General features: G+C 37.4%; 1 protein-coding gene across 4 annotated transcripts in view; it reads left to right on the plus strand.

The window, feature by feature from the left end:
- Positions 1 to 26843, plus strand: part of VEZT (vezatin, adherens junctions transmembrane protein) — a 60193-nt gene that overhangs the window by 12230 nt on the left and 21120 nt on the right. For 2 of the 4 annotated variants that reach the window (XM_030261543.4, XM_030261560.4), the window contains exons 2-8: positions 3205 to 3339; positions 8483 to 8572; positions 10697 to 10872; positions 13200 to 13475; positions 18832 to 18981; positions 23059 to 23206; positions 26004 to 26335. In XM_030261543.4, the coding sequence (XP_030117403.4) occupies positions 3205 to 3339; positions 8483 to 8572; positions 10697 to 10872; positions 13200 to 13475; positions 18832 to 18981; positions 23059 to 23206; positions 26004 to 26335 (1307 nt within the window). The remainder of the gene's footprint in view (positions 1 to 3204; positions 3340 to 8482; positions 8573 to 10696; positions 10873 to 13199; positions 13476 to 18831; positions 18982 to 23058; positions 23207 to 26003; positions 26336 to 26843) is intronic. The other 2 variants (XM_030261549.4, XM_030261564.4) reach the window with 1 other exon arrangement.

Below are 26843 nucleotides of genomic sequence, written 5' to 3' on the forward strand. Positions count from 1 at the left end.
TTTGTGAGAATAAAACATGCTTTGTAAGCATTAAGTGTAGTACTTCTGTCTCTTGTACTGAAACACAGTATACAAAATAGGATATTTTAATGGTATCACATTGCAATTGTGTAGTAGCATAATTAATAGTTTCCTAATTCCATGATAATATTGGAAATTCTGTATGAATGTCCACATGTAAAATCTACCCTTCAAATTTAAAGATTTCATTAATGTATTTTCTGGACATTACTTACATGTCATGGGAGATATTATCTATAGATTGGTGGACATCCTCCATTTTTTCCTCTTTTGATTATAGGCAACCATGAGTTATACAGACCACACAGCTTTGCAAGTGACAGGCTTGTTAGGCTGTAGGAAATGAAATACAATAAATAAATAAATAGTGTGGGTTTATGTTAGCATAGACTAATGTATGTATGCCATCTGTGGATCTTCAGAGTTTTCTGTGTAAAATGTGAAGCTGCCTGTGCTATTCAAGAGACCTCACTCTTAATGGAAAATTTTTGTGATAAGTTTGTTAAGATTCCTAATAATCTAATTTCAGAAGGGCCTCAACCCAATTCTTATTCATTGCTTTCTTTACCCATGCTTCTAATGGATTCAGAAAGGAGAACAATGGTGGTTTTACTTACATAAGGAATTTTAGTCACAGCATAGTTCTTGGTCATTGAAGTTTATAAAAATACAGGATTATTTCAATATGCGAGTAAGTTCGGCTAATAATATTTTAGAAAGAATAGAATAGACAAAGCACGTGAAGCCAGAGAAATCTGCTAGAGGAAGATTTTGTAGCCTGAGTACTTTCTGAGAAACTGAAAGATATTACCCATTATCTAATTAAAGGAATAACATTACCATTAAATTTTAATTAATTTTGATTTCCTAAGCTAATAGTCAGAAAACCGATTTCCAGTTCTGAACAGGGATAAAAAAGTGTAAATTTACCCATTACGAGACCATGTAAAAGCCTTATAAGAGTTAGTCAGAAGGGAATTTATGTAAAACTAGTAAGGTGCCTATATTCTACCTTAATTACAAGAACAAATAAAATTATTCTTCCTAGTTAGGGGCTGAAATTTCATTAACATTTGGAGATATGGTGTATTTTTTACTGTTTCTATAGAGTAGAAAATCTACTAATTACAGTTAGATGGAAGGTTGTGATGTAGCTAGGCAACCAGAAGAATTTGGCATTCTTACATCTATGCCATATTGCACTTACTAGTGATAGCTTTCCAGATTTTAGATAATTCCGTTTTCAGTGGGTAGTCTCTGTCTGTCTCTCTCATTCTGCCTTCCTTCATCCATTTTTGTGAGGAAGTGGAACTAATCTAAACAGCAGTAGACCAGTTTTCTTGATCAACTTTTAAAAAATTATCTCATCATGGACCCCAAAGAAAGGTCCATCCTGAGATAATAGTAGAAAAACTCCTTGGTATTTTTGGGTTATTTTGCCAGCTATCTGTATGGTGGTGAGTGCCAACAAAGTCAAGAATGGTCATGTGTGGCATGATGTTTGGCCTTGCTCATGCAAGTATGGTCAAGATGATGGTCAGGTTTGCCAAGAGCCTAGATATTATTTCCTTGAAGTTCTGCCTGGAGTGAACCTTATAACTATGGTTTTTGAAGAAAACATTCTCTGTTCACCCACTGCTCTGTCTGTGTCTTCATCTAAATGGGGAAAATTCCATGCTATCCTAAAAGTTCTTGTGTGAAAGTGTTCAGGTTGTTCCAGGTGTGTTGGCAGTGCGCAGCCTGGCTCTGTATGAAAGCCATTTTAAGAAGACAAGTTTATGCATATCTGTGCATATTCTCAGTTTTGTCCTGAAGTTATTAAGTGAATTTCACAGGGTCTTAAATAGAACAAGTATTCTAGTCTATTACACTTTCTCTTCCATTTTAATGAAGGTATTTTGGTAAAATAGTATGTTCTACATAGAGAGAAACAGCTGGTCCAGAACAGCACAGTTTAATTAAAGTTGTATGCATTTTGAAAAAGTACTCAGCCATGGAAGAGGGGTACTTGGGGAAAACATGGGATTGTGTTGTCACACTGGAAACGTTGTCACCAGGAAATGAGTCATTAACCTATCCTAGTGTTTTGCACAATCATTGTTATTGTGGGTAAGTATGATTATCTGTATTTGTGAGTTGGTATGAATATTTAAGTTTCATGTAATGACTGGGTACTGAATCTGTTGTAACTGCAACAGAATAAACACAAATATGATTTTGCATGCCTTAAATAGATAAGAGGGATTAAAATAGCACTCCAGTGATAGGGTTAGCAAAATTCCTAAAAGGTAACAAGTTAATTTGTTCAGCTGGTATGAATGATGGCTTCCAAGTTTTATTTCATGGTAGTCATTTGAGATTTGGCTGTGTTGCTACATAGTCAGAGTTAGGTGGGCCCCTTCACAACTTGCACCAGCAAGTTAATGATAGTTGGTGTAACAATTAATGGTAGGTGTTCTGTAGGTGGTTATTTCTGCAGGCCTCCACAACTGTGCATCATTTATTGTAAGGCTTTTACTTTTTATATACAGTATTTTGGTTGATAGTATGTTAAATTAAGATGTTGCAGTTGGCTAGTCTCGCTAATAAAATTTTTCAGAGGTCAGAATTAATCCCTGTCTAACTGGGCTGTATCAGACGGATTGCTGAGAATTTCTCTTAAAAATAAATTCTCTTTACGTTTCCCAAGTAGAACTGGAGTTATCCTAGGTATTGTTTTCATCAAATGTGTCCTAGATACTGCCGTATCTGTAGTTGTAAACTGAAAACTAAGAGTTAAGTAAATTGAGATTCGCGGTGCAGATGACAAGAAGATATTTCGTAGATCTGTATAGATAAATAGCTAATTATTCTAAATTTTACCATTCTCTGATGATCAGAATGCCACACTTTTTCTGTTTTATTAAGGACTGGTTTTAAATCTTTTGTTTTGCCAGCAATTTTTTAAAATTTAGTTTTTGTTTGTGTGTTGTGGGATTTTTTGTTAAGCCAGAGTACTAGTACTATCTTTAGAGAGAGCAGAAGCCTTTTTCTAATTTTCTGATTTAGTTTTTTTCCATTTCTCAATCCATTCATTGCTCACTGTGTGGTTACTGAATTCACAGTGGTGTTTTGTGGGAAACACGGAATGATTTTTAACATTGTTTTTTTTTCTCCTTTTTCTTTTTATAACTCTCTTTCCAGAATTCCCCACTGTACCAATATCTGCAGGATTTGGGACACACAGATTTTGAAGTATGTTCCTCGGTGTCACAGAAGGCAGAGCAATGTGCAGCAGCAGAAAGCCAAAGGGAGCAGACTGTGCGTGCTGCCCAGAAGGTGAGCACTCTCCTGTTGCTGAGTATTATTCTTCTCACAAGAGAACTGCATTGCTTCACAAATAGGAGAAATCGGAACAGAGAGAAATCACTTCCTGTATTTAAAACCACAAAGACAAAAACCCCCAGACAATGAACCTCAGCCCGTTATCATATCTTGAAGTTGTGGTTAATCAGTATAGTTTGGAGTGTTTCTTTGCACTTACATAAGCTAGGGAAGCAAGAAGCTTTGATATATAATTTTTTGAGTGTTGAAAATTACTTTATGTAGTGGATCTTATTATGTTAGCTTAGTATGACATTCTGGGAATAGAACCTGTAATTTTCTAGAACAGAGTATTTACAGCTTCCAGCCCTTCCCAGGCATTCAGTTGCTAAGTATAGCTTTGTCTGTGATAAAACATATTAAGAAAGAGGATTTCTGGGAAGTAGAAATGCTGTAACCAACCTGAATGAGATAGTTGATGTGGATAGCTATTACATTTCTAATAATAATTCCCTCTATCCCTGGTCACAAAGCAAGGCTGAATTTAAATCAGGATTTAGCTCACAATTTTCTTTATTTTGAGGTATTCATGGAAATATTACGTCTACCACTTTTTCTTTTCAGAATTGTCAGCTGGCACTCACCATAATCCTCAAGAAACCACTTGAAAAGATGTTTTCTCTTTACAGCTAATGTTTCTTTTGTGGTATGTTTATACTGAAGATACCTATTATGACTTGGCATAGGAGGACTTTGTTTATTTATATATTTGTTGTTGACATTAAATTTCATTTAACATTGTTAATTAAAAAATAGGATGACATTTCATTGTTTGACACTGTTGGTTATTATGAAGTAATGCATGGATTGTCAGCTACATTATTTTGCATAGTTCTGCAAAATAATCAGTATGATATTGTGTTTGTGTATATAATTTCCATTGAATTTTATACAAAAGTTCTGTGGGGTTAAGAACATCAAAAATATTAAGATATACTGCTTTTAAAAACCTCAGGTATTCTGTTTTTTTCCCCTCCCTTCCCCTCAAGCATTTTACACTTAATTTTATTGTGTTGGCAGCAATTCCTCCAGTATTGTGTCAGATGAAGAAGTAATTCTTCGTGGTTTGCCTTGCAGCTTGAAGGGAGTGGGTGTGTGAAAACGGGCTGTCCATTTCTTACAAACACTAGGTGATGCTCACATTGTCTCATCTCTGTCTAGACAAAGATACATAGTGGAAATGAGGAAGAAACCTGTGTGTAATTTTTAGTGATAAATTGTCAGACGTTCTTCCTGCTGCGATTCCAGTACCCGTTGGAAAGAGTTAACATTTTTCTTTTGTAGTCTGATGTCCGAAAGTCTGTTTTTGTCATTTGATTTTTGTGTACTATTTTGGTAGGGTGTCTCAATAGGGAAGAAAATGAGGCAGCTGGCCACACATTTAGAAAAGTAGACTGGATTTAGGATGATCTGAGGCTTTGTTGCAACTTTTTTATGAGATACAGACAAATAATTTGTATTCCAGTAGTTTCCTCATTTTTGCATGAGGCTGTTACCATTTCCCTTCCCTTGGCCTTCACTGGCCTACTCTACTGAAATGATAAAATGTCTGGAAAATAAATGGTTTCTGACTTCTGGATATGTACCTACCCACAGTCCTAATATAAAATGATCTTCCTTGAGGCTTGATATAACTATGATTACAGGGAGCAGATGCTGTTCCACACTGAGTGATTCCCAGTATGTGTATATCACTTTCCTTTTGTTCTGAAAAGCAAGTTTCCAAATGCCTTAAACACTTCATTAAAATAAAAATGTAAAAGCTGGAGTATTGCTTTGTCTTTGAGTTGAGATTGTTTCCTCCTCTTGTGTTCAGTCAAGTGGAACCCTGTGCAGCTGAAAGCAGGTGACACACAGAAAGAATTTGGTATGGCAGAGATCTGCTTTGGGATCTTCAGAGACAGAAAAAATAAATCTGAGAAGAAAAAGAGGTTCCTAGTGACTGATACAAATACTTCTATTCTGTCTTACTGTCCTGCCAAACAGAGTGCATGGTTCACGCCTAAGGAAACACAGAGGCACCAGTTGAATCTGAAGCACATCTTAAATACTTCTCAAAACATGTAGTTCTGGTGGTGGCTTTTTTGGCCTATTTTTTTTTTTTTTTTTAATTGGAATATGGTCTAAATGAACTTCGAGTAAAAAAGCTGTAAAGGTGTTTTAAGGTTGTGTTCTAGGGGCTGATGAAATGCCAAGCTCCCATCTGAAGGATTATGGAGGTGTGATTTAGCATAGTAATTGTAGGTGCAGTGTTCCTGGCTGTTCCAGTCTCTGGAGAAAGTTACAGCTCTAGTCCTGGTCTCATGATCACTTGATACGCAAAAGCACTGCTACTAAGAGCTCCTAGACTTGTTTTCTGGAATTAAATCCCATTTGGGTAATTCTACTTGATAGTTACAGAATTTATCACTTCTTTACATCTTTCCTTTCTTGGCCATTTTCCTTGACTGCTGTGCATATCTGAATGTTTAAATTGATTATACTGTCACAACTTGTCCCACCTTAGATGCAATGATATTTTGTCATTAGAACAGAACTGGAGTTTGAGGCAGCTTCTGAGAATTGCGTTGAGGCTAGCCCTGAGTAGCTCTGCAGGTGACCTGATGAGGGATGGCAGAGGGACCGGTCCTTTGCCTTTGCCTAGGGCTTCCCACCCACTTAATGCAAGGTATTCAGTGTGTAGCATTATCTTCTTCTGAAGAATTTATCTACAAAAGAGAAATAGGCGGTAGAATTATTTTTTAGATTCAAATTAATTTACCTAAAATGTGCATGCAATATGCTAATAATTTTTAAATGTTAGGAGTTATGCATCTTTGTTATTTAGTTTACAGAGAGTTTGACTGAGTATTGTTCTAAAGCTGTAAGAATACTCTGGAAGTACTGGCAACATGACCTGACTTGTGTGTTGGTGAAGGTAGTTTTGCTTGTCAGTAACACTCCCAATGGGAATGCAAACTGTAAGACATTATTCCCAGGATGTGAATAATTCAATGTGTTGCTGTACTCTATTGGGTCACAGCCCAAGACAGTGGATTGTCTTGTTTTGTATTCTCAAGCACTGACTTGCCTGTTGAGTGTTTATGCAAGCTCAGATCTGTATTTTTAAACTAAACTATGGAGAATAAACTAAAAGATTGCTTACGTAGCACACTAAGTTATTTTTCAGTAACTCCACAGTCTAGTTTAGTTGTAGCAGCGTAAAACTATCCTTGGTGTAGCTTTAAATGTTCATTGTAAAAATCCAGACTTAAAAAGGCTAAGCAGTTGAAAATTATAGGATTCAAGAGGCATATTCTTAAATGGATTACTCTTTCCGTACCCTGCTTTCAATGTACTTTCCAAAAGTACTTTTCAGTGAAATACCTGTCTGAAATTCAAATGCAGAGCAAGACCTTTGTTCATTTAATTTCAATTCTCTACAAATTGTAATTAGAAAATTTTATTTCCTTTTGCACTACTCTGCAAAAAACTTGAAGGATGATCTTGTGCTGCAGTTAGTGACATTCTTCTGACTTATGTCATTGCCCTTGAGCAACATGAAAATACAATCACTTGGATTTATTCCATAGTCTTAAGTGTGAATTGCTGGGATAGCTCCTCTTATTAAGCCACAATGATGTCAGTGTTTCGGGAAGAGCTATCATTATGAGATCCCTGTTACTAGTTCGCCTCTTCACTGACCTAAAAACACTTCCTTGTGGCATAGATCTCAAAATCTAACTGTACACAGAAAGATGAAACATTTGTAAAGAAACGCTTGAGTTAGATTACTTAAATGGGTACCAAAATAAGTTATTTCAAGAATTGTTGAAGCATAAAGGCTTTAGGGTGGCAGTTCCTGATGTTAAGGCTGTTCTGCCCTGGCTTGCTGCACCAGGCTGGCCACACTGCCTTTCAGAAGGCTGCCAGGCTGATAACAGCTTAATTACAAAACTCAAAGCTCCTGTTGCTTTGGTTTCTTCTTCTATTTCCCACTTGTAGCTGGGGGGGAAACCAAGAAAAATGCAAACAAGAGAGGAATTAAAAATGGAAAAAAACCCAAAGAAGACGGAGAAACAGAAGTTATCACCTTTTTTACATTGAACTATTAGAATCTCTATGGGGTTTTGTTTTATTATTTTGAAACAGTATGCCACAAAATGTAAGCACTTCACAATTAAATTTTTTGACATACGTTTTATTTGATTGTATTACATGTCAGCAGTCTGAAGACTGAGACAGGGCCTCGGAATTCATGAAATATATATAACTAAATATTTTGAAAAATACTTCCTGTCAGTTCAGTCTGAGGAAAGTAAATAGAATGGTGTGTCAAGAGCTGTGCTTTTTAGTTCATTGAATGGCTGCAGACTTAAGCAAAACCATGCATCTATTCAGTTATAATCTGTCGTGCATCTTGTTTTAGGAAGATACATGAGTACAATGTGTGATGACTGAGAGGGAGTCACTCTGTTAGTGGCATCTGAAGTTATGCTTACAGCTCAGACAAAAGTGTGGATTTAGGTTGCGTGTGAAGCAGCATAGCGATAAAGTACCTGGTGGCACACACTGGTGTGGACAGGGAGTTTTTGGGGCATTTCCTCCTCTTACCATCACTCTCCTTGTCTCTGTTTACAACTCCTCTGGAGCTGTGCTCAGGCTGCAGTGGGCTGCCGAGGAGAGGTTGTCCATGTTCTGGTCTTTCACTTCTCTTCAGCCTGTCAGTCATTTAACCTTTGGGGTTTTATCCCCCAGGAGAGTGAAAATCTTTCATGTCAATGCAGTAGCTGCCACCTTGAGATCAATCTAGTCTTAACTGTAGTTATTTTTAACAGAACAACATAACAATCCATTATGCTCCAAATAGGTGGGGTTACTGAAGGTTTTATTTTGTTCTCCTGTTCACAAGCAAACTGACGGGAAGCAGATGTTCTCTTAGTGTACTCTGAAGTTAGGCCAGACACAGTAAGTCAAACTTCCTTACAAGTACTTGGGTCTGAGTTAACAAGAAAATCAAATGCAGAAATAAAGGATTTCTCTGCTGTTATTTATTTAACTTTTGCTTTAGTTTTTGGGTTTTTTTTTTTTTAATTGGAGTAATTTCTGTTCCTTTCAGCAAGGCATCCTGTCAAAACTAGTTGAGTTTTTTAGAAGCTGGTTTCCTTTTCCACAGTACAAGAAAAATGATGACATACTTCACCGACTGGTAAGTGATCACTTTTTTTATTTTTCCATTTCCTTTTTTTAATCCACGGGTCTTCCTCTCCTCTGTATCTCATCCTCTGAACATCATCTTTGGTCTGTATTGTTTGTTTTGGCTCTAAGCATATTATTTATTCTTTAGATGATACTAATTCTGGTTTTCAGTTACTATGCCAGATTGGGCACAAAAGGACAGGAACAGTATCAATAGCCAGGGTAAAGATGTTCAAAGCGTGGAAGATAATAAAATATGTGATAAAGTTAAGAAATTATTGAAAGGTGAAATGAGTTTAATTGCAGTGTAGGTACCCCTTTGGTGGAAGGCAGTGTGGAAATGCTGACTGAGAAAGTCCATATGTTGCAGCCTAGTGCCTTGTAGAGACTACCTAAGACAGAAGGTTCTAGAGCTTCTGTGTATTGCGTCACCCTCTGTTTCACCTTGTTGGCTCAGGCACAGCACCACCACAGTGCAGCTGTACTGCCCCTGGACCGGTCCTGGCCTCTGTTTCTACACTGCTCTCTACAGGGCTTCTGCTTTTGGGAAAGGCAAAGCAAACTTTGTTTGCTCTTTCTCTGCAGCACCACTTTCCAGTCTGGGCTTGTCTCCAGTCAGCTTTAACTTGTACCCAACTCCTTCATGCTCCTAGTATGGCTTGCAAATGTCACTTCAGAGTGTTCCAGAATCTAGAATTTTGATTTATTTTTTTTCTACACCATGATGGCTTCAAATGGAGCTTCAAAAGAAAATGCTGAGCAACATGTGAAGTTAGAATTTTCCATTTCTCATGGAGTTCTGCTGTATCTTAGTCCTCCTTTATCTCAGGAGGACATAATTTCCTGTGAAAATCTCTCATTAGTGATCTCTGATTGACTTTTTTCTTCCTCTCTCATCCCCTATGAATTGAGGGTATTATCTTAATAGCAATTTTTAGCCTTACTTTCTTGAGATGGAGGCATAACCAAAGAACATGCAAAACATGTTTGTCCTGCTGCATACTCCAGTAGAGTATTGAAATGACACAGGATGCGTCGGAGGAGGGCAGAGTTTCCTCTTGCACACAGTCCTGAAACAAATGTTTTCCATGAAAAGTAGAATGAAAGTTATCTGAGGTGACATCTGTGCATGGAATTAAATTTCTAAACTAGCTATTTTATGGTTTCTTATAAAGAATCTCATTCTGTCAGTGACAGAATGAAACAGATTTTATACTGTGAAATGTCACACTTATGTTAAAAGCTTCTATTAGAGACTTTTCAGAAATATTCTCTTTTCTCTCCTGTAATTAGCTAGATGCAGGGATGCACATGTTCAGCGTTTGTTGGGTTTTGTTATGACATTCTTACCTTGAAGTACTTATGGTTTGGTACCATATGCAAATGAAAATTTCAGGGGGCTTCTCTGATGATTTTATTTGTCTTCATGAGCTGTGCATTTGTCTTGAAGAGCTATAGTTGGGGGGAGAAGTAGCAAATGCTTATGGCATCAAATTTGCAACTAAGTAACTCCTTAAAGTTTGCCTGAGGTTTAGCAGGTGGGAGGTCTTGGAGCCCCATGCTGTTTCATGTTTGGATGGAGTTCCCTTTGGAAAGGTACAGACTCCTACAGCAGGGTACTCCACTGCCTTGGCTTGGGGCTGATGCTGCTGTTATTAAGTGTCCACAAGTGACTTTTTGTTGACTAATCAGCAGTATCTCTCTTTCTCTCTAAGTTTTGTTTGTTTGTTAATGATATAAATGATATCATGACATTTTGAAAAAAGTATTTTCTGTTTTTTAAATGATCTTCTAATAGATTCAGTACCTCTCTTATTCCTATGCAAATATATTGGCATACTCTGTGGCGTGTTTCCAGTTATTGTTACTATCTGGGTCAGATCACAAAGTCAGTGTGATGCATCCTGTGAGCCTGAACTGTTACGTAGTGTGTGAGCTTTAAAAGTTAAACAAGTTTTATAAAAAAGTAGCTACTTGTGATATATCTGAAATATTTCTCTGCTCTGGGAACAGATTGTTGTCAGTAAAGTGTAGGGTGTGTGGGTGTTTTCCTTGTTCTGCTAACTTAATTTTAAGAATTTGCATATTCTTTACTAATGCCTGTTTTTTCTCCTGCCCATTTGTATGTGGTAAGGATGTTGGATTCCGATTTGACACGCTCCGTACCATCCTACAACAGGAAGTTCTGCTGCAGGAGGATGTGGAACTGATTGAATTCCTTGACCCCAGTATCCTGTCTGCAGGGCAGTGTAAGCAACAGGAAAACAGACAGCTTCCAACGCTACGCTCCCTAGCAACTCCTAATATTTGGTATTGTATTGAGGTTATCTACAATTATAGTCACTGTGAAGCAAGCAAAAAATATACTGTGCATTCTTGATATAAAATGCAACATTAAAGTAACTATATTTTTTCTCATGTTCTTGGGTCTTTATTCTACTAGTCCTCAGATTTTTGTATAGACATGTTTTTTTTCTTTGGGCATTTTATTGAAAGAGTGAATTTTAATCTGAGATAACTACATGAACATGAGTGAATACTCCCTAACTAATATATTCTATAAGGAGGAGCTAACATCGTTGATTAATTCATTAATTTCTGAAGCTATATAGAGGTGATTTCAATAATGAGACATGAGTGTGAAGACTAAATTAAGAAGTGTTTATTTTGGTGTGGTCTTTATAAAATATGTTGTGTGGGGGGGCAGCAGTATCTGAACAACTACCACCTGTATTTAAGAAATAACAATGCCAGTGCTTGTTCTGACAGTGTCTTGCTTGGAAATGTGGTAATCAGTAGGAAAAAAAAATCACATAATATGGGCCAGTGATATTTTCTCATATATACACTAAAAAAGTAGACAAAATTATTACAGAGTCACATCTCAGCTGTTTAAGTTGTGTCAATATTGATGCTCTCTGCCAAACGAGAACTTTTGAACCAGATTTTTCTGGTCCTAGCATTATTCAGTTTCTTTAACTTTCAGCTGATAAAGTACACTTATAAAATTTGTGAATGTAATTCACCTTCCAGATGACCTCAAGTTTGTGTTTTCATAGACCACAGGTCAACGGTAGCTTGGAGAAATATCAATATATTGAAAATTATAGAGAATTCAATAATGACAAAAGTTTAATGCTACACTTGGGAAGGAAAAGTCAAGTTAAGAAACACCAAGTGATGAAGAATTGGGTATGCAGTATTACTCCAGGAAAGGATCTGCATATCTCTGGGATGGAATAGTGTTATGATATGTAGAAGGTGGTGATCAGTCATCATTTGTCCTGTTCTGAAAAGGGAAGGATATGAGGAAGAACAATGCAATTCATCTGCCAGTGACTCAAACTGGGACTTGGGGGAAATCTTTTGACTTCTAAGGATACCTAGGAGTTGCAATAGCCATGACATGGGTTGTGGAGTCTCCATTTTCTCTTTGATCTGTCCATGATGATCTGGGTTAACCAAACAGAAGCTGAAAATGAACAAAGTGAGCTGTTAAATCCCTTCTAGTCTTTCATTGTTGTGATTTGATTCATTTGTGGGACTTTATTTTTTAATGTACCAAGGAAGTTAGAGACTGTGTGTCTGTCCCTTTCAGAGGTAGTTACATATTTGGAATATTTTAACCCTGGACTTTTACTGAAACCTATCAGTAGCCAGTAGCCCTAAAGAGTTAAAGCTGGTTGAAATTTGACCACAAAACTATCCAGGAAATAGAAACTGAGAGATTGTGCCTTATTTTAGAAATTGAAAAATATTCCAAGTCTATACTTCCAAACCTAAATGCAGGATACACAGCTTTAAAGTATGAAGGAAAAAAATGTTTATCATTGAACACATTCTGGAAATGTATAGTTGTAATGTACCTTGAAGCTGGTATCCCATCCATCTCTCTGAAGAGTGTGATTATTTTACAAAACCATGTAATAATATCTATGAAAGACGGTGTATTTTCTAGCAGTTACTTATTTATGTTGAATTTTTATAGAGGAAGGTAACAACTTTTGAGAAGTATTCTGTAGTCTTTGAGAAGTAACTGAGATACTAGGAAATCTATTATTTAAGAATTTTCAGAAGGTGACAAATTTTTTAAAAAATTATTCAAGCCATCATTATAAAATTGTGTTAGAAACTAGTGGTGCATTGGTGTCCAAGTTAAATGAGTCAGACTCTAGAAAAAATACAGCTGGCACTAATTGAGGGATTTGCTACCAAAAGAAACATGCCCTTCCCTACTGTACTCTTGAACCTGGAAGTACAGATATTAACAGTTCCTACACGCCCTGGCTTATAATGCTGAGTAATCAGTTTTTTTCTTTTTTAAGTTTTCTTTTCTATTTTTTTAAAGTCACGTAAGTGTGTAAGATAAACTAACCTTTCAAAGTGGTACATTACTCTCCTACTCATGCTGCAAAAAAGCTGAAGAAAGGTTTCCTTAGAGTTTACCAGCCAAGTAATATCATGTACATATTCATCAATACCTGTCACAAGGGGTAGTTTTCAGTGTTTACAGCTCCCTTCAGGACATACATAAAAGCCCCACAGTAAGATGTTATAATCTCAAAGGTACCTGAAAATCTTTTCCCGTCTGTTTGCCCTCAGTAATGCGTGGTTGGTGGTACTGTCTCTGTTTGCAGGGATGTCTCGCTGTTCCTTGCCGTTGTAAGTGCGCTGCTTATGTTTCCTTCGTGGTGGAAGGAATCGTCGTGGCTGCTGTGCGGACCCGTGCTGCTCCTCTATGCCGTCTTTAGAGCGTGGGGCACGTGGAGGACAGCCAAGCTGCAAATGTCCCTGAGAAAATACTGTATCCAGCTGGAAGAAACAGTGGCCAATAGCCGGGCCTTTACTAATCTCGTGAGGAAAGCTCTACGACTCATTCAAGAGACTGAAGTGATTTCTAGAGGATTTACCCTGTGAGTCTGTATTTCACTTTACTTAATACACAGATCCATACAAACCAGCTGTCATCCAAAATTGTCGTTGCACTGTCTCCCATAACAAATGGAATTACTGAAAAACATAATACTTAAAGGTTTTAATTTACATGAAGTAGTATAATTACCATTCATACTAAAAGTATGAATTCTAACAACTCGGTGTTAAATCCCCGCATCCTGAAGGTGCATGAAGTCTCACAAAACATGTGTGCCTTTGAAATGTCCTGCTTTGCTAGAAATGAAATATATGAACAAATGGACTTTGAACTAAGTTAATTATTTTGGAGAGTCATTTAGAGAGTTTCTTATCTTACATTACCAAATTGATGTAAATAAACTGATCTGCAAGTAATCATTCATATTTTACAAAACAGGAGGACATGAACACCATTCTATTTTTATTTAACAAATATGTCTGAAGTAGTGAGAACACAGTAATCAGCAAAAACCATCAAACATAATTTCCCACCTCAAGTTAACATTAGTCTTTTTTTCTTGCATACAGTTGTTGAAACAATTAGATTCTTAAATTATTTACTGTTGAATTTGCCTCTCTTCTGCTTAAGGGATGCAAAAGTGTTTCTGATTATTTAGCTCTTGTAGTTATTTGAGAAGTTTTACTGATTTGCTGTGTGAAAGGACATGAGAAAGTGTTCAGTGTGTGCAGTGATTCCAAAGCCAACAGGCCTGTTTCTGTGCACTCTCATTGCCGTGGATGCTTTTGGTTGTAACTACCGAGAATGAATCCATGTGTGCCAATTCCCCTTAAGGGTAAAGGAGGTGGGAAACACCAACACCTAAAATACAGTCAACTTCTCTCTAAAAAAAATCAAAAGTTCCCTTGTGGGCAGCAAGATGTTTATCCATGCCAGACCAACTATTTTGCATTCAGGCACATGTTCTTACATGCAAGTGTGCAACTTTAGACTTAAAATTCTGGATTAATTTTGTAGCTTGAGATACCTTCAGTGTATTTCATTGAAGAAATGTTTCATTCTCCCTTTGGAATGCATAAGCATGTCTTCAGTCTGCCTAGCTATATGGTTTTTGTTTTGGTCTGGATTTTTGCTGAAGAAGCATATACTTGAGCAATAGGCAGTCTTATCTTTACAAATGGGTTCTTAAAAGAAATTATTGTTCAGGCTTGTCCAAATTACAGATGAGAAAAACATTTGGATTTTTGCCTAAGTTTAAGCAAACGAACTTGTGGTCAATGTCTTAAATTGCTGCTGCCTTGTTCTTTTACTACATATCTTAGATAACAGATTAATAAAAACCAGACTGGTCTTTAAGCTGATGCTTGATCTAATAGCTTCTTTACATGAAACTTTGGCAAGCTTTTCAAAAGACTTTGGTATATGAATGGAGTGGGAGAAGTCTGACTGTGCCAGCATCCTCACTAGAACAACTGTATAGTATAAAGAAATCAATGCTGTGCAAGTTTTGGGTTGGTTTAGCCTAGAGGAACTTCTAAGTCCAGAGTGTCCTTTTCTGCATAAACATATGCAAGAATGCTGCTGCACAGGGCCATATGAAATTTTTTGCTTTGGGTACCTCTTTGAATATGATCCAAAATGCTAGTTTTCCCTTTTTTTTTCCTAGAATTTTCTACAGTAAACCTCAGCAGAACAAAGTTTAGTATGTTCTCCTGTAGTAAGGTTATCAAAATCTTAGTGCTTTTTCAGAAGAAGTCTCATGGCAATAGAAATGGTTGCATTTGAAAAGTTACTGAGTATCCTCCTTTGTTATTTTACATCCTTGAAGGAATGAAATTTCAATGAGGTACAGCATCCTGGTCAGTGTTACATATGCAGCTGTTTTAAGGTACTGCTAATTCAGCATAGTTTGGCCTATGTGTTGACCACACTGTGAATGGAAAGGTACTGAAGCTGTTATTTAAATAGTACCAAGTTCAAGCTTTGACTGATTGTACTTAGCTAAACTCTGACAGGGCAAGTCCAGGTCTGCAGCTTTGACCTGAAGTTCCTCGTGCTCCACTGCTGGGTTTCCTCCCCATGACATCATCCATTGCTGTTCTCATAGGCTAATTTACACATCCATTGAAATATCTATGGCTTTGCTTTATTCTACCCTATTTGCCCCTTATTAATTGATACTGAACTGTCTCTGTAAATGGTAGATTATTACTGATGAGGTTTTGGTCAGTGGTTTATTACTGTGCGATAGTGACTGCTATACTCAAATAGATAGTCAAACATCCTTTTGCTTTCATTCTCCTCCCAGTAAAACTGACTGCAGCCAAGGAACTAGAACAGAAATTAGATCAGGAACTAATAACTTGGGCAGGGAGCTTGGATTAGATGGCCTCCACTGGGCCCTTCCAATTTTAACTGTTCCGTGATTCTGTAATCCTGTCAGGCTTCTCTTATATTAGCTGCTCTCAAAGACAACTTGATATTCTGATTTCAGTAGATACTTTAGAAGTGTCTAATACTCTGTTGGAATCTCAGGTGTGTCTGCGTGGTACCAGCTCTGTGATGCAGAGATGGCCAAGACCTCACCTGGGTAGCTTAGATTACAGAAATTGTGTAACAAAGGTAGGGCAGTGCTCTGCTGGGGCAGAAGGGCAGTATTTCTGTCTAATTGCTTCATTTGTAATTAGCCAAATGAAGCCTGATCACGGGTTGCAGCCTGGAATTTCTGGAGGGTAATGAAAGTATGCCCATTGTCTTGCACATCATAAAACAAGAACTGAAAGGATACGTAATGAAAGGCTGCAGCAGTAAGCAGCAAGTGTTTATTCTCTCGCTTGTCACCAAAATAATTAACTTCTTTTCCAAAATGCTCCCTTTTTACTGTATTTTAAACTTGAATTAAGCTCTGTGAACTTAATACATATGGATGTGTATTAGCATCTTTAGAGAACTGCTTTCATGGTGGAGTGCAGTAATAGATTTTTATTAATGTGTTTATACAAACTTGTTAGAAGTTGAAAGCCAATTTAAGATTTGGTTTGTAAAATCAATGTAGAAATATATTGTTGTTCTATAGAGTAAAATGGGTTTGGAGCTGTAAGAAAGGGGAAATTCTCCCTTTCTTTGCTTCTTGCTACTTGTGGCTGATATGCAAAGCTGATAACATTTTGATAACATGTAAGTCAAATTAAAATACATAGAGGATAAAAGAGAGACTTTTTACAAGGGTGTGTGGTGACAGGGCAAGGGGGAATGGCTTTAAACTGAGATAGGGCAGGTTTAGATTAGATATTAGGACAAAAATTCTTGACTGTGAGGATGGTGGGACATAGGAACAGATTGTTCAGAGAAATGGTGGCTTACCCATCCCTGGAAGTGTTCACGGCCAGGATGTATGGGGCTTTGAGGAGCCTGGTGGAAGGTATCCCTGCCCATGGCAGGGGCTTTGGAATTAGAGGATCTTCTTGTTCTCTTCCAACCCCAATCATTCTGTGATCTGTGAAGGTAGTAGGAATTTAGGGATATTACATGCCCGACAGAAAGACATATAATAGATTCTACTGATTTAAATTAGTCAAATAAGAAAGAATATTTTTATAAAAAGTACTGAAACAATCCATTCCAGAAGGAAAGCAGATTGTTTTGCTGAATACTGACAGTATGTGCTGTGCATGAGTTACGCTATATTTGTTCTCTATAGGAGTTGGAAAAGTCTGCATCACTGAAATAGAGCAGATCTCTTGACTCTTTTTTATGGTAGAAGAATTTTGCTCCTTTTCTTTGAGCTTTCTTCTGACAATTCACACGGGCTTGGGTCTACAAACTGATGTGAGAATTTATACATAAACACTTCCAGTTGTTACTTCCAAAAGCTAGGGAAAGGTTGGAGATTGGCATGTACTGCATTACATGCTGTGTTCCCTAATGAAAGATACGGCAAGGCTAGAATTTTAAATTTATGTTTAGAAAGGGAAATGAACACAGTTTATTTTTTTCAGATTTTAAAGTCATTTATGAGATGTTATATAAACCATTTTAGTAACACATAATTTAAAATGGTATGCATGTATTTAATATTGTATTTCAGCTAGCATATTCAATATCTGGCAATATTTGGCATGAATCTGCTTGTGTTAATGGTGCAAAACATACTGATATATGGTTTCAGCCTTGCTCACTGGGTGGGCTGCTCTGATGTTCATATTTGATAGTGAAGGCCACAAGCTATTTCCCCTCCCAGTCAATGTGCTGTATGGTCTAGCTAAGCACATGGAGTAGGACTGATATTTTCCTGGCAGTGTCAGTCTGCTGACAACTTGGTCAGCTTTTAGTCAGATGGACTACAGAAATAGTTACCAATGCAGCAACCCACCTCAGGCTTACCAGGTACCCTATATGCTTTTCCCTTTTAAGTGACTGCACATGAAATCTCCTCTTCACTCTGCCCCGGGAAAGGTGAGAGCAGAAATAGGCTTCCACTCCCCAAACAATTAATCACAACTGATTGCCATGTTGTCCAGACCATGTTCATTCCTGAGTTGATTCTAGTAAAATAGTCCCAGCAAGCAGAGTGCACCTAGGCTGTTTCCAGAGATTGTTCATTAAAAGATGCAGCTGGAGCTTAAAGTTCCACAGACCTGTTCTATGTTCACCCAGTTCACAATTCATTTCATTTCCAGATGAGGTGATTTCTTACAGTGCTAAGCCAATCTGAGTTATATTCTAATAGGCAAATGGCATCATTTCTTTCAAATGGTATATTCACCTGAATAGCCAGACACCAAATGTATTTTCCAATATGCTTGTAAGGTGTATACATGTCATGGGTTTACCTATCAAGACTCTCACAAACACAGCTGCCATTCATTGCATGATGATAAAAATCTATGTCACCTCTCAAATAATGTTTTTCTTCTCCTAGAAAACTTTCTGCATGAGGAAGGCTAAAAGAATATAGTGTTTTGTATGGAAAGCTATGTGTTGGCACCTTTTTTCTGCAAAAATTATTGAAAAAGTAAATTTGGATATAAAGAGGTAGATGTTAAATACCTATTTATTAAAACTTCCGAAGCTGATAGTGGGCTTGTAATAGTTTTGTACCCTGATTGAGATAATATTATGGCATGTCTGCCATTACTGTACCATTCTAGAAAATTTTAGAGACAATAAGTGTGCTCAGGAGTTTTGTCACAGCTCAGATGAGAATAGATTAAGGCTATTTACTGAGGAATACTGGCTGATGTCTGAAATTTTGATTAAATATATCAGGGTTTAGTCTCATAGTTACTGTGTGATTTGAAAAAGCTTTCTAAATAATGAAATAGGAAAACCGATGTATTGTTCTTTAAAAATACTTTAGGACATCTGTACAGTTGTATCACATTTTACTTTTCAAGTTTGCTTGACAGGGTCAGTGCTGCTTGCCCATTTAATAAAGCTGGACAGCATCCTAGTCAGCACCTGATTGGCCTCCGGAAAGCCGTGTATCGATCCGTCAGAGCCAATTTCCGAGCTGCAAGACTGGCTACTCTGTACATGCTGAAAAAATATCCTTTCTGTAAAAACCCACCAGTTCAGGTAGTCCATGTTGCCTACTTGCACTTGTGTCAATGTTGAGAGTTAGGATGTCTAGAAACATACAGTATCTAATTATTTATCTAAACAAGGGAAAGAAAATGTAGCTTGGTAAATTTGGGCTTGTATTTGGTTTGGAACATGCTTTAAATTTGCCTTTTTGTGTACTGTGCTATGTGATGAGATTCAGTGCACTGAAAAAATTGTATCATTATTGACACCCATGCTTTTGGTGTAAGTGCTGATGATGTGTTTCAGGGCCCTTCAATATTTTGTTTTATAATTCCTCTTAGCCCAGAATATCTCTTGCACCAAAATATCCTCTTCTTTGAACAATATGGCCTTTCACTCAACATCCCTGTGCTCAAAGGTAAGTTGGTTTTCTCCTACCACATCTACTGCAGCAACTTAAGCCTTCCTGTTAATGTATATCTCAAATATGTTAGCAGGAGATCAGTCTGATAAACATGTGACAAAAAAATTAAAATTTTAGGTCACAGCTTTATTCATGGTGATACAAATTGCATAAACTTGATATGTTGTCATTCTCACTTCTATTCAGTAGAAGTTCAGCAATATTTGCATGTGGCTAGTGTACCCTCTTTTAGTTAGATGGCTGCCTTCAGATGTAATTTTGCCCTAGTTAAAATTTGTTCCCATGTAGAAGAGAAAGTATGCATTCATATTTTAGCCTTATCAGGCAGTTGTGTCAAACTTGGTAGACCAGTGATTTAATGAGATGGAAAGTCATATTGCTTACATTTTGTGTGGAGAGACAGTTGGGTACTAGCAGAAACAACTAAGCATTTTCTCGCCATTCTTGCTCTGATTTGTTAATGTAGCACGGGTGCATTGCTCAAAATCACAGAACAAAATGTCATAGAAAAGGGTATCTCTCTTTTAATTCAGAATCTGAGGTTATAGCAGGATGCAATGGCTGAAAGCCTAAACTAGAAATTAGGCACTTTGGGTTAAGTATTTACAGGATGTTGTGCAGACCAGTTCAAAAGCTCTCTGCACTGTCCTCCATTGAATTGTGTGGTAAGTCAGGCAGTGCTTCCCTTGGCATGCTAGCTGCTTAACATTTTTATTCTTAAGAGCCTTGTGGGTTCTGCATCATGGGAATCTAATGTGATTATATACAAGCTGGATAGAGGAAATCTTGTAGTTTATGTTACTGGCTGATGTTAATAATCTCATCCTCAGCTGATGCAGAATGGTCTGATACTCCACTTCCCTTGTACTATTTTAATAGGTAGGACTTGGGCATTGGACTTAAACTTTAAGAGCTTGGATTTTGTTGTGAGGTGATGTTCTTTGCTGTCAAGGCATAAATAGTGTTATTCTTTTATTAGTGATAAATCCAGACATTGGATAGAAGTATTTTAAACTGAATGATATCTTACCTTATTAGAATGGAATGCATATAAAATGCATTCTGTGTCTTTGAGATGCACTGAGCGCAGGGACATTTGCAAATTTCCTGTAGTAAATCTAGTAAAAACTTGCTCCTTCTCCTCTGTAAAGATTTGGTTATTGCATCATGAACTGTTAGAAAAACAGACGCCTTTAACTAGGGAGAGGGAAAGTTCACACAAGAAAACAAGTAAGCTAAACAAAAAGTAGTACCCTTCTGAGATTATAAAAGCCTAAATTGCCATGCTGAAATATCTGAGTAGAGACACTTGGGCATTTTTCAGTGCAGTGTTTCTAGCTTGACCAGCCAGTTCATCACATGCTTAGCTCACCCCTGGTGAGCAGGTGAGAATTTGTAGAAGAGCAGCTTGGATTTTCCAGGGATCCAATGAGGCCCTCCTGTTAGGTCTTCAGATGGGAATGTGCTTTTGAAGACTAAAGTATGAATGTTAAAATTGTTACATACAGGGATACATTAGCATTCTTGTTTTTCTATAGGTAAATAAGAGTGTCTAACCTGATAGAGGTTAGACATTCACTGTGCAGGTATTTCCTTCTGGATTTGACATTTCATTACTAAGTAGCATTGCCTTCTCTTCTTTCAAGCTCATAAGGCATGTAAGTTAAACAGATGAATGAAATATTTTCACAGCAACATAGAAAAATTGTATCTAAAAACTAATATAAAATAATTAGGCTTTAGTATTTTGGCTTTAACAGAAGTCAGTAGGGCTAAAAATACTATGAGATCAAAGTGCACGAAGGAAGTATGTTCCTGTATATAATGGTGTGTATATATTTAAACTTTCTAAATGTTTGATCCTTAGGAAGCTAATGGGGGCATGGGATCAGTTCTCTGCTTTCATCTGTCAGATAGAAATGGGAGTGGAAAGGCTGCAATAGAGGAGGGCAAGGCAGGAGGTGCAGGAGGCCTCTGGGAATTCCTGGCGGAGACACAGCATAGGTAAGTGGCTCCTTGGTCAAACCTCACATTTGAGATGTTGTATCGAATATGTTTTTAGCATGACTTAGGAATCCATGTGTGTCCAAACTGTTTTTTGTAGCTTTCATAATGTTGGAAATGCTATATTGCAGAAAAAGGCTAACAGGGAGTACAAGTAGTTTCTAAGATTAGTGGTCCTGAAGGGTTTTGATCTGTCTTTTCAGTTTCTGATGGAGTTATCACCATTATCCTATGTGCTCCCTCTGCTGGGCATGCTGTCAAGTTAATTTAGAGTAGACACCATTTATGTGAGGCAGCTGCTGGTGACAACAGTAATATTCTGATCCTAATTAATTTGCATTGCAGGGTTTTGTTTGAACACTTAATAGGCTTCTTCCTTTCCAGACATTAGGAATAAAGGAGGGAGAAATATGGTTTTTTAGATCCTGGACACTTTACTGTTTCCTGGGACACAGAATATTACCTTTTCCTGCAATGTTCTTCTACTTAACTGGTAAACATCTCTTGAGCAAATCAGTGTTGCAAGTACAATCCTATGAGAATTTGGCCCATGGAAAATTTGGGTGTGAAAGCAGATGGAACTTGTAATTTCCCCCAGAAAACACATTAGTTGGACAAGAGACAAGTGCTTCTAATTGGCTTTATGTGCAAGAGATGAGAGCATTCCGTTTCTATATCAAACTATAAATTTTTAAAAACCCATATTTTCAGTTAAGACCATATTTTCATTAATGCTTTACAAATATATATATTTCTATGGAACAGATATGATTTTGTACTTATGGCCATAAGTTTACATTCCTGTTTTAAAATGACTTTTACTATTTTGTGACTGGGTAACTATCAGAAAACATGCAAAAATCTTGAGCTGTTCCTCCCCAGCCTGAGGTTATCCTAAAATTAGTGATATTTTAAAATAAATGCTGCCTAGTCTATGAATTGTTTTTTCTGTTTTCTGATATCAGTTATATTTGCCTTACTTCCTACTTTTTAAGCATTTTTAAGGACTAGAAATGTGCATTTTCCTATTGAGATTTTAAATGTGCTGAATGATGTTGATAGATACCAGATTGCTATTCATCCTGCCAAGATCATAATGTCTTTACAGTGATAAATCAAAAAAGTTAATGGCATGACACAGTCAGGGAGCTCCTGTTCTTCACAGAGCTCTCTGAAATGTCAAAGACCTTTTACTGTATAGACCTATGAGCAGTCCATCCACAGAGAGACCTCTCAACAAATTCACATCCTGAGTTTAGTCTATAACACAGGCTACCTTTAAAACTTAAAATTGCACAATTGTTCTTTTTCCTCTGTCAATTTCTGGTTTAAGGTTGACATGAACTATCTCTTGGAAACTCAATATTTAAAAGTAAGCTGTTTTATTCATTCAAAAGGAATGCAGGGATTTTTCATCAGTCTACTTTGTTTCTTTTTATACGTTTGTATTTTGACATAGGTGTTTTGTCAGTGTCTTATCTCTCATCCTTCTAAGAGCCTTTAAAACTCGTGCTTCAAATAAGGATTGCAAAACAGGATTCAGGTGGATTTGGGATGATAGTATGTGATTTCATAAAAATTACCTGGAATAAGAAACCTTATTAAGTATTTCTTTCCATTTTGTGTGTTGCGAAAGTGGCTTTGTTTACCACCTTAACTCCAGCTAAACTTACCCCCTGAACTCGGAGAGTGACAATGTGACCAGCTACATCTGTGTGGTCCCCTTTAAGGAGCTGGGTCTGGGACTGAGTGAAGAACAGGTCTCTGAAGAGGAGGCACACGATCTGACTGATGGCTTCAGCTTGCCTGCACTCAAGGTAAGCTCTCCTAAAAGGGCTTAATGCATCCATGAAGGCTCCTGGTGAAAATCTTCCTGTTGTGATGAAGTCCTGTGGCTTGTATATCCTAGCCTGTAGCAACACACTGTATTGAGGGTAAGGTGTAATCAGTCAGGCTCTTATCATGTGTTTCTATATTTATCAGCATTCACCTGATTTCTTTGTGCATGTAGAGAAAGAGAAGTTACTCAATACAACATTAGAGGATTTTTCTGCAAATCATGGATGTTCAAGTCAGTGTTCTATAATCAGCTTGATCAATCCCCTTAAGCGTTATTTTATGCTCTCTGATTTCACCTGATCCCAGCTGAATAAAATAATTTCTGGATTTGTACTTAATTCTTTTTTATTTAATCTCTTGATGTGATTAAAAAGAGAGACATCAAAAATCACAAATGAGTTGTAAATGCCAAAGGGAGTAGCTGCATTTAGTCACACTGAAGAGCAGAAATCATAAGCTTGGACCCCTGCTGCCATGAGCCAGTGTGGTTCTTTGATCTTTGAAAAACTTTTAACTGAACAGTGTGACAACCATATAATGGCCTTTTAATCTATTTTGTTTTCAGATGTTAGATTTTTTTTTTAATTTGCATGAGTCAATTGGAAGGAAGATCTAATTTGAATACAAGCCTTTTATACTCTAATGACCTTCTGCCAGGGCAGTTCCCCTTTAGCATTGTCTTTTTTAATGGAAAATTCCATTAGTATATGACTTCTGTGTTTCTCTGGGGTTGGCTTTTGTTGCATTTTTTTCTCTTAATTTATAGACCTTGACTTCTTTTGTTCTGACAGTAAATGCTACCAGTAATAGTGATTACTAAGCGTTGAGGCTTTGTCTAATTAGCTTTAAGCTAAGAGCTCCAATAAATAGCAGCTTTTGGGATTTTTTTTCTTGCATTTCATTAACTGAAGTTCTAATTGCAACCATATAAGCCTGCTAATTTTCCCACTTCTTTTTAAGCACAAGAAGCCAATCAGAGGTGCCCAAGCTTGTAAGCTAAGCCTTTGTTTATCTGCAACTTACAGTAATTTAACTGAACTCTGTTTTAGTTAAACTGGTGAGGATGCTTTCTGGATATAGTTATGCTCACAACAACTAGTAAATCTCAATTTATGGTAACTCATAACAGCCAGCAATGTAGGCTGAGTGTGGTATAGCTGAACCAAGCTAAATTAACATAAATCAGTCCTAAGCAAATTCCAGGGTCGGTATAACATACTTTGATAACCTTGGGACATACTTGTGTGGTGAGCTTTGGATGTATGTGCAGACCTCAGGGTTTTTTTTTCACTTTGAAAGAATTTGTCTTTATATTAAAATGCAGGTCATGCTAAGCTGTAGCATGTGTCTTTTTGCTACCTTGTCCTTGAAGTAAAGCAATTTAAAGAGTGAAAACTTTTCACATAAGAAAAAAATCACAGTTTAAGCTGAGGAGAGCCAGGTGGCTATTTTGTATCAGCAAAGATCATCAATAGTTATTGGCAGAGCAAGCTGCTTGCAACCATAAATTCATCTGGAATTTCCTTTTCTCTTGTTGTTGTGGCTTTTTTCAGGTAGGTTTTTGATTATTATTATCAGTTCCTGAAGTCCACTATTTCTGTGTGCTACTTTTTTACTGCCTGTGATTTATGTCTGGTGGAAGGGATTTGCCTTCTTTTGTGCTTGTTACAGCATGAGCTTTTGATTTTTTTATTCAGGGCACCACACATTCAGGGACACTTGAGTGATTGCTGCCCATTTGTTTGATTTGTATTTTTGCACCCAGCCCAATCAGTCTTGCACGTGTACCCCAAATTAATTTCATGTCATTCATGTATTCTTTTTTCTCATTAGCATCTTTTGTAAGTTGTGATTTCTTTTTTCTTTTGGAATACTTTCTCAGTTTGCATCCAAGTATTTTTGACGTGATGAGTGAATGTTTTGTCTTCCTTGGTCTGGAATGCTTGCAAACAAGTTTCAGCCTGTACCTCATAATCACATAGACCTGATCCTTTTTAATAAGGGCCTTTATTGCAGAGAAAAATATCATAACCTTTCCTTTTCATTTTAGACATAAAAGGTGCTGCTGTACTGTCATGGTCTACTGGGCAAACTTCTTTAAACTAAAAAAACAGTTGATTTCATTGGAAGTGGAAGTTCTCAAGAAATTGAAATTTTGTACTGCCTTGCTCCAGATGGACTGGCCTCTTTAGTACCATGATCAATCCATTTCTTAAAAGCCTTTCCTTCCTTAGTAGTATTGGTGGAATTTCTTACTTTGGCTGAAAAAAAGAAATAAGTTAGCAGTTCAACTTCCTTCAGATGCAGAATATTTTTTTGTTGAAGTACAGTGCAATTAGACTCACGTTTCAAGGCTGGGTGTGGGGCAATGCAGTAGTTACTAGATTGTAGAAATGACAGCTTGGCCTTATAAAGGGAAAAATGTCTTTGCTGCCACTGGAATTTTGGCAGCCCTTTACGAGCTGTAGGGTATGTGGAGATTATAGCAAATAATGAAACTGGCCGACAGGAGTGTGAGGTTTTGGACTCTGACAACTTTATGAGCATAATTGCATTTAATATCCTTCATCAAGGAATTAACAGTCACCTAAGGTTCACAAGATCCAAACCTCATGTGCTCTGGAATACCCTACAAAAACAGTCAGTGGATTTTTGCAGTTTTTCAAAGTTCCTGTTGCTGGCCAAGGAATGTTTTCCCATGGTGTATCTGTACATTTACTTTGGAAGCCGACTGCCTTCCCAGGTGCACAGAGCTAACCCTCCCCTGTTTTGCAGGTCCTCTTTCAGCTCTGGGTAGGGCAGAGTTCAGAATTTTTCAGGAGGCTGGCGCTGCTGCTCTCCCCAGCCAACGCGTCCCCCGAGCCCTCGGCGTGCCCGGAGCGGCTGCCTCACCACATCCTGCGCGACGTGACCCAGGGCCTGCCGCACACGCACGCAGCCTGCTTGGCGGAGCTCAAGAGGAGCTACGAGTTCTACCGCTACTTCGAAACCCAGCACCAGTCGGGCTTGCAGTGGCCAGCCAGGAGCAAGCAGCAGTCCAGAGAGCTGAACAGTCTCCAGACAGCGGTACGCAGCCTGCAGCTGCACCTCAAGGCGCTGCTCAACGAGTAAGTTTATACGTGAATGAACAGAGTACCCAGAAAGCTTTGAACTTGAACTTCTTTGGGTTGTCAGCTTGTGTCCCCAGCTAAAAGCAAAAAAGTCTTTGCAGTCTTAGCCATATCTTTACACAGTGTGGGCTCAAAAATCCTTGGTTTACTATGAAGTCTGATATTTTCCCTGGGTATTCTTTGAGTATCTGGTGAAAACTTGAAGATAAACAGTACACTAAGATTTTACCTTGCTTTTGTCACTCCCTTATAAAAAATATGAAAACACAATTATTTTCCATTGATTTTGCCACATATCAAATGCTTTAGAAGAATATTCAGTTCATAGTAACTACCTAGTAAATATCCTTAAAGATTTGTCACTGCCTTGGTGAAACAGTTGAGACTGTCCTACTCCTTTAATCTTACATATAAGAATTACTGTAACAAATCCAGGTAAACAATGTATCTTGATGTAGAAAAAAATATTTTAATTTTAAAATTTTGGTGCATCTTTGAGGAATGG

This window comes from Taeniopygia guttata, chromosome 1A (assembly GCF_048771995.1).
Source record: "Taeniopygia guttata chromosome 1A, bTaeGut7.mat, whole genome shotgun sequence".
Taxonomy (NCBI): Eukaryota; Metazoa; Chordata; class Aves; order Passeriformes; family Estrildidae; genus Taeniopygia; species Taeniopygia guttata.